The sequence below is a fragment of the Conger conger genome, chromosome 17 (genome assembly GCF_963514075.1).
Source record: "Conger conger chromosome 17, fConCon1.1, whole genome shotgun sequence".
NCBI classification, from domain to species: domain Eukaryota; kingdom Metazoa; phylum Chordata; class Actinopteri; order Anguilliformes; family Congridae; genus Conger; species Conger conger.
The window spans coordinates 4,281,239-4,293,613 of record NC_083776.1 but is presented as its reverse complement, the minus strand read 5'-3'; the positions used below and the strand labels follow the sequence as shown (position 1 = coordinate 4,293,613).

At 46.6% G+C, this 12,375-nt stretch overlaps 1 protein-coding gene across 1 annotated transcript in view; it reads right to left on the bottom strand.

The window, feature by feature from the left end:
• The window catches only part of LOC133116864 (interphotoreceptor matrix proteoglycan 2-like), a 34,956-nt gene extending 28,367 nt beyond the window's left edge, over nucleotides 1–6,589 (bottom strand). Inside the window, exons 1-3 of the mRNA XM_061226862.1 lie at nucleotides 6,577–6,589; nucleotides 5,733–5,981; nucleotides 3,290–3,456 (exon numbers count right to left, since the gene is read on the bottom strand). Coding sequence (XP_061082846.1) covers nucleotides 3,290–3,456; nucleotides 5,733–5,981; nucleotides 6,577–6,589 — 429 coding nt within the window. The remainder of the gene's footprint in view (nucleotides 1–3,289; nucleotides 3,457–5,732; nucleotides 5,982–6,576) is intronic.
• Nucleotides 6,590–12,375: the final 5,786 nt, after the last annotated feature.

Genomic DNA, 12,375 nt, shown 5'->3' with positions numbered 1-12,375 from the left:
TGTAAATATTTGGATATCATATCTGACAGCCTGAGAGGAATAGATATTACAGTGAAGTAAATCAGCGGTACAAAACAGAGCCAACTCCATCCCTACTTACCAAATCCACCTCGTTAAGAAAAAGCACGCTGGCAGCCGTGGCCTCAGTAATCACACCGGGAGTGACTTCAGCAGCGATTTCGGAGACAATTTCTGGGGTATCCACTGCTGCAGCCTCTGATGTGACTTCCAGAACAACCTCAGGCAAGACCTTTTGCGTGGCATCCACAGTGACCTCTGGAGTGATCGCCATAGTAACCTCTGGAGTGATTGCCATAGTAACCTCTGGAATTACCTCAGGAGTGACCTCTGGAGTGATCGCCATAGTAATCTCTAGAGTGACCTCCACAATGTCCTCCGGAGTGATCGCCATAGTAACCTCTGGAGTGACCTCAGGAGTGACCTCTGGAGTGATCGCCATAGTAACCTCTGGAGTGATTGCCATAGTAACCTCTGGAATTACCTCAGGAGTGACCTCCGGAGTGATCGCCATAGTAACCTCTGGAGTGACCTCAGGAGTGACCTCTGGAGTGATCGCCATAGTAACCTCTGGAGTGACCTCCACAATGACCTCTGGAGTGATTGCCATGGTAACCTCTGGAGTGACCTCAGGAGTGACCTCTGGAGTGATTGCCATAGCAACCTCTGGAGTGACCTCCACAATGACCTCTGGAGTGATTGCCATAGTAACCTCTGGAGTGACCTCCACAGTCACTCCTGGGGTGACCCCTAAAGCAACCTCCGACGTGTCTTCCACAGCAACCTCAGGTACGACCTCTTGTGTGGCATCCACGGTAAACTCTGCAGTGGTTGTCGCAGTAACCCCTGAAGTGACCTCAGCCAAGACAGCTGACGTAACAGCGAGTGCTTGTGTAACCTCTGGCATGGCAGTTGGGATCACCTCATCCACAAAGGGCTTTGGCCCAGGGACAGCATCTGCAAAAGCAGAACCTGGTTACAGACCGGCTCAGCCAATCCAGCCCATTGCATCAGTCCAGCCTACACTACAGTCACTGCTAATCTCGCTGGATCACATAACTACGCTGAAATTAAGAGCCATGATGTGGGTTAACATGGATTAAGGTCTATTCTTAGAGACCCTTAGGTCAGGAGCAGGCTAACTTTATGTGACACAAAAAGGAATTCCATATTTTCATTAGACAGCACAAAGGGAAGATGGTAGACTCTTCTTATAGGCATCTGAACTAACAGGCAGGCTGGTATACACCTTAAAAATTAGATATGAGCAATTGACATAAAAAAGGTAAATGGCGAGACATGGTGTACAGAACAGAACAGCAAATAGGCAAAAAAAACTGAAACAGACCTTGTTGGCTGGGGAGAGTGCCTTGACTCGGAGAAAGTGCTGTTGTCTGGGCACTGCAAAAAAAAAAAAAAAAAAAAGATCAAGTATTAATGTGTCGCCTTTAAGGTGTTTTGGAGGGGGAAAAAATAACACAATTTGCTCTCATCTTCCAAGTAGAGCAGTTTCCGAGCATACTCCACCGACTGTGTTGCTCAGTTGCATCCCGCCATTTTGTCGAAAATAGAAGACACCAAACGAGTAATCTGTTCATCTATTCAGCAACCGTGGCACACTTAACTGCTGTTTTAAATAAAAATATCACCAACGTAAAAGCTAGCAATGACTGGCTCTGGGGTAGCCTACAGTCTATTGCAAAGAGGAGCAAAGCAGATGTTTATGGATCTTGCGGTTGGTCGCAGCTGGTAAGAGCCGGTTAAGTCACAGCTTGATTAAGCTCTATCAAGCGGAGTAAGCGTGCAGGTGTGCAGGGAACTCTGGGCTGCAGGTGGGCTCTGGGCTGGTGCAAACAGGCCTACCTGCAATCGGGTAGCCATATGTCGGTTGGCTCACTGGGGGTCAGGGGTCAGGGAGGTGGAAACAGGAAGTAGGGTGTAAATACAGAGAGGGGCAAACACAGTCCAGTGTGCGTGTGTGTGTGTGTGTGTGTGTGTGTGTGTGTGTGTGTGATCGCACTAATGCCTGTATGCATGCGTACCCTGGTGAAAATACCAACTACCAGCTGTGTCCAGCTTGAAATACCAGCTACCAGCTGTTTCAAAACTTAGTTTGAGCCGGTCAAACCATATTGAGTATGGATGTCGTCTAACTGGTCAACCAGCTACCAAAAACCAAGCTTGAGGTGTTTCTTTCAGGGAGGGTATAAGTTTATTACTGATATTACTGTATTCACCCGGTGACTCTAGAGCCTTCAAACATACTCTGTTAGGGGGTGCTTACTAACATTATCAATGTGAGTATCAGTGGTGTTTATCTGTGAATCCATGCACCTCCTCTTTGTATTATTGTATATGCTGCAGAAAGACATAAATACTGTACTGTATATGTACAGTACTAGGGGAATATTTTTGAGAAGTGAGGGAAAAGAGCCCTCAGCAGTCGTAGTAGTTTCTCAGGGTTTTAATTGTGTCCGGTTCATGAGAATGTGATAAAGAATCTTACCTGCTTGACTTTGTCGATGAAAGTCTCTGAAAGAGAAAATGCAGCGTGAACAAGCCGAAGTAATGCATTCATCTAGTTTATTTACTCACACACACACACACACACACACACATACTCTCGCACTCACTCAACCATACGCCCACACAACCCCCTCGTCACACCCCAACACCGTGGCGGACAACCCTGGTCATGGAGTGCCAGAGGTGTCCCTGGTGTCGGCTCCGTCCAAACCCATAACTACATAATGGGATTAATTATCAGGCTTTATGAATACAGCTGGCCACGTGCTGCCGGTGGTCAGTGGCTGTGCCGCAATACTCGAGAAATGTATCCTCCTTTCCTCCACAACCACCTCACCTCCCCGTCTCCTATCCGGACGTATGGGGAGGAGGAGATGCGTGGAAGAAAGGATACAAGTATTGGGACGCAATCATTGTTTCACCATTCAGGCTCTGAATATTCGGTATCAGACTCTTAATAATCGCTCAAACTCTTGTGACCAAGCTGAGATGGAACAAAAGCCAAAAACAACAAACGCCACTTGAGGATCACCTACAATTACACTACAGCAATTGCCCACTCATTAATTTATTTACTCAGTCATTTATATTTATTTTTAAGCTTAGCTCGTTTACACCTCTGCAAATACAATAGCTTAGTGTTGTAAAAAGACTGTACCTTCAAATCACAATTTCAGTGTTTTAGTCATTCAGTGCATTGTGCCATTTTGTGCGCTTAGAAATGTGTCTGCATCCCTGCACTTACACTCCGGACCAACAGCAGGTGCTCCTCTGATTGGCTGAAGTTACTGCCAATGTCAAAGGCTGTGACCAAGCCGCCCTGACACATGGCCATCCAGCGGTGGTATTCGTCTCTCTCCGGTAGGCGGTCCCAGAAGATCTTGAAGGCCTCCCACACGGTCTCCTGACAGACTGGCGGAACACAGAACCACTCACAACACAGAACCACCAACCCACTGCTTCCCCCCCCATTGGAGAATCAAGTAACGGGTGGCCAGTAGTGTAGTGGTTAAGGTACATGACTGGGACCCGCGAGGTTGGTGGTTCGATCCCTGGTGTAGCCACAGTAAGATCCACACAGCCATTGGGCCCTTGAGCAAGGCCCTTAACCCCGCATCGCTCCAGGGAAGGATTGTCTCCTGCTTAGTCTAATCAACTGTACGTCACTCTGGATAAGAGCGTCTGCCAAATGCCAATAATGAAATGTAATGTTATGAGCTGTTCAATAGTACTGTCACCCTTCAAACCTGTAGCTTGCATGGCTATGTGCCCAGAAACTCTTTCATAATTTGTTTTAAAAAAATGCTTTTTTCCATTGCTGTGGAGAGGTTCCAGCGGAAGATAAAGATCTGTATTAATGTTGGGCTGCAAGTTTACCTTCTCCCAGAGCATGCTGCTATGACCCGGTCTAAGGTCAGGCCACAGCAGGGTATAAGGATAGGAGAGTGGGGTGCGGACTTTCTGTGGGGTGTGGGAATGAACACTGCAGACCGACGAATAACCCCGGGTCCTATCTGCCAATCCGAATCTAAATAAACCTCGCTAATCTTCCAGGGTTTAGCGGGAGTGTAGCCAACCCCCAAACGGAGATCACATCTCCTCCCAGGATCGTCCTTCAAGAATAACAAAATAGCGTAAAAATAACAAACAGTGACCCGAAGGAAGGATGCAATCCAGCTGGAAACACCTTAAACCACAGTGCAGGCCCTCCAGGACGTGTAAAGAGCAACCCTTCCTTAATCTTCCAGAAATCACCAGCGCCATCACCATACTGGCTAGACCACTCGGCCCCACAATAATGGATGTTCAGTTTGCTCTCCTGCTCACATCCTGGTCATCTTGTCAAATTTCCATACCCCCCCCCCCCCCCCCCCCCCCCGACCAATTGCTGGAACAAGCTTTCAGGGCAGCAGAGATCCTTAATATTTGAATAATGAAGGCCCACATGCCCAGACTGCCATCTTGGCTCGATTGACTTTGACCGTCTTCCTGGCCCTTCACATTTTCTTCGGCCAATGGAGGCTATTAAACAGGAGATTGATTCAACACTTCAGGATAGCTGACAATATGTTGACAGGCCAGCCAATGACATTAACAGCACAGATGGTCCTACGTACTAATTTTAACTGGCATACTTCCTGGAACACTGATACTGGGCCTTTAATGCCAGTGTGCTACTGTCAGTCCATTACTGTTACTACTGTAATCCTGTAATAAACACTTAAGTTATTATGGTTGTCCTTCCTAAAAAGCAGGTGCCTAACAGGCTTCCATTGGTGGCAGCTCTCGGCCCACCAGTGATTTGCAAATCAATGCAACACCAATCAGTAGAACAATAACATTTTATCCAAAGCGACTTACAGTTGATTAGACTAAGTAGGGGACAATCCTCCCCAGGAGCAACGTGGGGTTAAGGGCCTTGCTCAAGGGCCTAACAGCTGTGAAGATCTTATCATGGCTACACCGGGGATTTAACTGCTAACCTTGCAGGTCCCAGTCATGTACCTTAAGCACTAGGCTACAGGCTGCCCCAACTGTTAGCTACCAGTCTGCAGTAGTCCAGACAACACTAGCAGTTTGATGCAGGCCACAGGTACGTTACCTGGCTGGATGTTATCACTGAGTAAAGAGAACCTGCCGGGCTGCTAGATGACTGTGAAGAAGCTGTTCTAGTGCATGAATGCCCCCCTCCTGGGCTGGTATCACACACAGACCGGGTCAGAACCACCTGCGGCTGACAGGACTGCAGGGCACACAGACTGCTACCGAGAGTATACCGAATCTACCGAAGTTACTCAAACGGGGCTGTCATAGAACTGCGAGAAGAAACTAGTAATTACCCATATAAAATTACGATACAAATAATTTCCCATTAATTCCACAAAATTTCTCAGGCAGGATAGTCTATTGATATTGAGGGCCCCGGAAAGTTACAGATGATGTGCAATGTAACACGGCGGATAGAAGCAATGAAGACAAAGATTAAAGGAAAGGGCCAATCTGAATCTCTGTGCCCTGCAGTGACTTGATAACAGAAAACGGAACCAATCAGAGGTGTCCGAAAAGTTGGGACGGGCACCGTCCGCCCAATCCTTCTGTGGCATCCGCTCTGTGGACCATGACCATTTCCCCCCGCGTCGAAATCCATGAACGTGGCCGTTTGACCGCACAGGTGACGGACGGCTTACCTCGGAGGTGGAAGTAGCTGAGGTGGTTTGCGATGGCTTGCTGCATCGTGTCCTGTGAGCAAAGCCGGACTCCGCTGGGGAAGAGCACGTCGCGTTTTCTCCGGGGAATTGCGCCTCTGTCTCTGATCAGAGATTGATGGGCCACTGCCTGGACCAGTTTTACGGGCAGCAGCTGGTTGAAAAAAATCCCAACGTTCTCTTTCGACTCCTGTCCAATGGGACCCTCAGGGAGGACTCTTTGAGCTGCATCTGGGAGAAAAAATAAAAAATAAAATAAAAAACCCAAGGACAAATGAGTCTCAGTGGAGGAGTGCAGATGGACAGAAATGACACAGACAGTATGACACATATTTATACATACCTGTATCTATGCACAAACGTCCCATCAACAAACCCAATGCAAAAATGCGCAAAAAATATTTCCATGAAAAGTCCAGCAGCATCCTAAATCTGGGGCTGAGTGGGACAGGATTGCAAAGTGAAAAATCCAGTTGAAGAATACTTCTCCTGCAGAGTATTTTCTTTGATGGTGTGAGTTCCCCCGTTTGAGTTTGTTGAGTAGGACGGAGGCTGAGGCTTAAATTATTTTTTGTAGTGGGATGCTTTTCCTCGTCGAGAAGGGGAGCGGACTACTGCAGAATAGAGTTCGCCACCCGTGCAGGTAGGCAGATGGCACTTGAAGAGCTTTTTTTTTTTTTTTTTCCTCTCTCTCTCTCTCTCTCTCTCTTCGCTCTATAATCCTCTGAGATAAACCCCTTAGAGCAGGTCATCAAGAAGTTAGCAATGCTGCTAGGGGGCTAATAAGGAGTAAGGAGTTAGACATTCTATTGTCTCAAACTCACACGTCCATAAACCATGTTCATAATGAATTATGTACTCTGAACATAAGATGTCCCACAACATGCATGTGCGTGCGCGCACACACACACACACACACACACACACAAGAACAATAGAAGGACACCTCCCCCAAACACACAAACATACACTCACATGCATACACATGGAAAAAATATTGTTTGAATAATGAGAATGATAGGTATGAATTACAATACAACCCATTTTATCAAAATTATTTAATTGACAAGTGTTGAGGAACAGTTGGTTTGTAGGCAGTTATTAGTAGTCCATTCTGACGTATCAAGACTGGTTCATAAAATATAAACGTACAAGGATTCAGACTATACTTTAAACACTATCATTAAATATCACTACCAAATCACGATCAAATTAGATTAAACTGCTTCCTTCTCCACCATAACTTAATACATCTTTTTTTGTCCTTCAGTGGTGCATGTCTGTCACTTAATCCTTTAGTAAGGGCACTACTCGCGTTAAAAAAAGGTAACCGTATCAGCTAGCGAGCTGTTGGCCAACAACACTGGCGCGCTCAGCCTCAGAAACAGCCGCTCGAGTTTACTATCGCCCGTTGAGGTGAAGTGATTAGCGCACGCTACGGCGTGTAAGCCTGTTTGTCCGCGAGGGCAGTTACACTCGGAGGGGGTGAATCCAGGTGGCGATTCCGATAAACACGGAGTAGCCTGAAGGAGCTAATCCCGCCGGGGAGAGCCGGGCTTCCGAAAAGGCGTCTGCGACTCGCGGCGCAGCGGGATCAGAGAGTGAAGGCGCGGCTAAATCCGGAATGACCTACGCGGAGGGGAGGTGAGGGGGGGGGGGGGGGGGATTTGGGGTGACGCGTCTGGGTCAGACGCACGGTAGATGAAGAGCGTAGGGGCGGTAATGAGATGGAGGAATGGGTGGTGAAAAGTGACGGGTGGATGTGTTACCTGGAGCCTGCCTCTCTCACCACTCTCCTGCAGCTCATATTCCTCATCCCTCCATCACCCCCTTTTCCTCATACGAACCACCGATTCTGCGTTACATTACATTAATGCCATTTGGCAGACGCTCTTATCCAGAGCGACGTACAGCATAGTGCAAAGTGCAAATACAATTTCAACTGCTACCTGCACGACAAAGATAAGGACCAGGGCCTATTTGATCACCTTTTTTTTTAATCGTAATACCACAATACGCAAATGTATGAACAAACCGCTTACCTAGCCAAACACTGCTTACACCTAGCCAAACTAAACATCCTAATACACAAGTAAATCACAGAAAGACAACAATTAAGGTTTACAGGGAGGTAGGGAGGGACAGGGAGAGGTGCAGCTTGAAGAGGTGCGTCTTCAGTTTGTGGGAAGAGATTCTACTGTTCTGACCTGAACGGGGAGTTCCTTCCACCACCGTGGAGCCAGAACAGACAGTAGTCGTGAGCGTGAGGTGGAGGTTCGGAGAGGGGGAGGTGCCAAGCGGCCTGTGGAGGCCGAACAAAGAGGCCTGGCAGGGGTGTAGGGTCTGATGATTTTTTGTAATTAAGCTGGGGCAGACCCCTTAACTGCTTGGAAGGCTAGCACCAATGTTTTGAATTTGATGCGAGCCATGACAGGCAGCCAGTGGAGGGAAGTAAGCAGGGGGGTGACATGTGAGTGCTTGGGAAGGTTGAAGACCAGACGAGCTGCTGCATTCTGGATAAGTTGGAGGGGTCTGATGGCAGACGCTGGGAGGCCAGCCAAGAAGGAGTTGCAGTAATCCAGGCGGGGCAAAACCATCGCTTGGACCAGGAGCTTGGTCGAGAAAGGGGCGGATTCTCCGTATGTTGTATAGGAAGAACCTGCATGACCGGGTCACCGCCGCAATGTTCTCGGAGAGGGACAGTCTGTTGTCCATCATCACGCCGAGGTTCCTTGCACTGGATGATGGCGTCAGTGTGGTATCCCCTAGGGAAATGGAGAGATCCAGATGGGGAGAGGTAATAGCAGGGAGGAATATCATTTCAGTCTTACCTGGGTTGAGCTTTAGATGGTGGTTGTCCATCCAGCTCTGGATGACACTCAGGCAAGCAGAGATACGGGCTGAAACCTGTGTATCAGATGGTGGGAATGAGATGAAGAGTTGGGTACCGTCCACATAGCTGTGGTAGGATAGACCATGTGCAGTGATTCAAAGGCTTGCTCTCCTCTCTCTTTCACAAACACACACACACACACACACACACACACACATATTCCCATCATTGACACATCACACTCAAACAAAAAAAGTTCTAATTTAACAATGCTTACCATTTAATACATAATTTTAAAAACCAATTATCCCAATCCACACATGTGCAAATCCATTTTGTATTATTCTGTCCACATAGTTGTTCAAATATTAACGTTACAATACAGAAGAGTGAGTCAGATAAGGGCACAGAGGGAGTTCTGCAGACAGGAAGTGGCCAAAGCAACACCCACTGGATTGAAGGCAAGTTGGTTAGGAGGTGATGCGTTTAGTCTCTACACAGCGACATGACAAGCCATCCAGTCTCAGTGCCCCACGGTCTACCATCACAAATACCATAATATTCATTCATTCATTCATTCATTCATTATCCTAACCCGCTTATCCTGAACAGGGTCGCAGGGGGGCTGGAGCCTATCCGAGCATACATTGGGCGAAAGGCAGGAATACACCCTGGACAGGTCGCCAGTTCATCACAGGGCACACACACCATTCACTCATACACTCATACCTATGGGCAATTTAGACTCTCCAATCAGCCTAAGTACCCGGAGGAAACCCACGCAGACACGGGGAGAACATGCAAACTCTGCACAGAGAGGCCCCGGCCGAAGGGGATTCGAACCCAGGACCTACTTGCTGTGAGGGGGCAGTGCTACCCACTGCACCATCTGTGCCGCCCCATAATGTACAGAACTGGTTTATTTAATAAAGAGATAAGTAGATGTCCAGACATCTCATCTTGGTCCAGATAATACAGTCGAGAAGCGGAGTTGTTTTTGGCCGGACAGCGAGCCAACAGCAATTCCGTAGCCGGTTCCATTAGTGTATCCTGAACTGTTGAAAGCATTAACTGTTGTTGGTGTCACTGATGAACATAGTATACACAGTATCAATCATTCAATTAAGACCACAACCAACCTGAAGGTCACACAAGCACTTAAGGGCCACAAAAACATTCTTGCTCAATGTCACCAAGTCTGGCTCTGTAGCACACAGTGTGACCAAAAAAGAACACCAAGTTAGGAAAGGCCAAATTAAGAAAAGTATTGTTACGCAAAAGCACAACATGGCCATCTGGATCCTGGGTCTGGCTATACGGGTGGAAATGAGAATTACAGGGAGAGAAGGGTTCACATCCCGCTTCCTCTCACAGGGGAAATAAATCTAATCTCTGACTCTCTGATCTGATTAGCCAAAGGCAGCCAATATATCCGTTATAGAAAGTGTCTTCCCTCATCACAATCCAAAACCACGGGAGGCCCTGTCCAACCCATCAACACCAGAGAGAATCACAACGCTGTGTACAACTTCTGACTTCAGTCTGTTTCTATATCGCTAATCCATTCGCACAGAAACAACATCTATTCAACAGCTTATATTCATAACATATTTCCATCTATTTTCCAGGAATGTGCTTTGCTAACAAACTGGTAGTCTTACCGGTTATTTCGTCTGACAAATCCTGATCTCGTGTAGACAGACTCCAACTGGAGGCAGTGATTCAAGACAGATTACAGGAGTCTAATCTCACGACCTGTAACTTTCCTTTCTGGACACCCTAGAGACCGTGTCTGGAGTAAAACATGCAAAGAGCAGAATGCATTAACAGGTCATGAGAGAAAGGCAGTTAGTAACATATGTAGTATCGTATGCAGTTAAACGGTCTGGCAGGTTTCCATGACTATGGCGTTTAAAATGAAAAACATACAGTCGAGTCGCCATGTAGCTGGACTGACTTATATACTGAAACCTCCAAAAGTCAACCAAAGGGTGAGCAAAAGCCCACTTTACACTGAATCGAAACTGGCAGCAAAACAGTGTGGTCACGTGATTTCTGATTTGTTGTAAAATAAAATAAAGACATTCATTGGTCTGTTACTGCTTCCGTATGTTTGGAAGCTGGAGTGAAAATCAGTATGAGCCAGTATTCATGTCAAAGTCCAGGCAGGTATTTACAGTCTGGACCCACAGCCAGCCCGAAAAGGAATAAAAACTTAACAGTAAGAGTATGTGCTGAGAAGTGACCAAACTTTAGAACACTAAAAAACATATGATATTAATCAGTTAATATAGATTCCATATTAAATAGTACAGGTGTTATAACCGGATATGTCATGACAATATACACGATATACGTTGACGCACCCCGTCTCCGAGGGAGATTCAAAAAGAGGAAAGGTAACTTGCAAAGCGAAGTTTTCCCCAAAATGCATCACATTATTTTTATTACATGCCAAATGTTGCCAATAAGGAGACCTTGACTTCATCAGTGTAAAAGTAATAAAATGCTTTTTTTTTTTTTTTTTTTTTTTCAATCTACACTCCTTTCGTAACTTGTGAAATACAACCACCTCAGGTGCCTCTGTGTGGCTGATAACGAAAGGCACATTCTCAGAGGTAACGACAGCAAAGCCGCTTAATGCTCCACGAGGGTCTCGTAATGGCCGCCATCAATCTCCCCTCCACACGCTTTGACAGAAGCCTCTTCAATTTCGACGAGGGGATTGAGACAACGGTAAGTCTCTTCCCTCAATCGTCTTATAGTACAAACACTTCCCCCATATGTTCAGACTCTCTTTGTTGATCATGTGGAGTGAGGGGGTGGGGGGGGGAGGGGTCTTGTCCACCACCCCCAAACCAGCCTCACCCTGATCTCCATGAAAGCCTTCGATGTCACGGGTGACTTCTGTTTACAACCTTGTTTACGTGCGCAATCAATCCAAACGTGCGCAAACGCGCACACACAAATCGAAAAAAACACATAAACAACGTATTTCTGTCTTTCGTAAAAATAATGTGGCAATCACCTAACTGAATCAAGGCCACTAAATAAATGAGAGACAGAGTAACGGCTTGCTTGCTCTTGAAAAATAGATTGTTAATTTCAACGGGACATTCCTGGGCAAATAAATGTTAATAGAATAAATAACAACAGAATGCTTATTTTAATTTTAATGTAGTGTTTTGAGCTGCTGCTGCCTCCTTCATGATGGCACTGCAATCTCGGCAAAAAGCACATTTTTCAATTATAAATGTAACTTTGTTGTACGTCGCTCTGGATGAGAGCGTCTGCCAAACATAATGTAATGTAATTTGTCAACTGCAACATCTCTATAATTCCACGCCATCAGCCCTCTAGAGCAGGGACGGGCAACTCCAGTCCTGGAGGGCCGGGGTGCCTGTAGGATTTTGCTGCCACCGGTTACCCTGACCCAATCAGCGAATTAGCCACATGCGCCATGACCGACTCGCTCGCAAATTAGACCGCAATAAAATGACGCAAGACGAGAACATTTCTCAGCTGCCGTTTACGCAATGGAATGTGGCTATAAATGACAGACCATATAAAAGATTGGTGCTAATAAAATAATTAAGAGCAGAAGTCCGTCTGAAATGCAGGAACGGATACGGCGTGCCTTGCTCAAGAGGGACTGGTGACCACATCTAATATCACAGGCTTCAAGTGAAGGGTGAGGAGGCGTGGCTCTGTCGTTAAAGGGGTGAGGCTATAATCACAGAAGGCTGTGGGCAGTTGATTAGACTAAGCAGGGGACAATGAGAGCAATGCAGG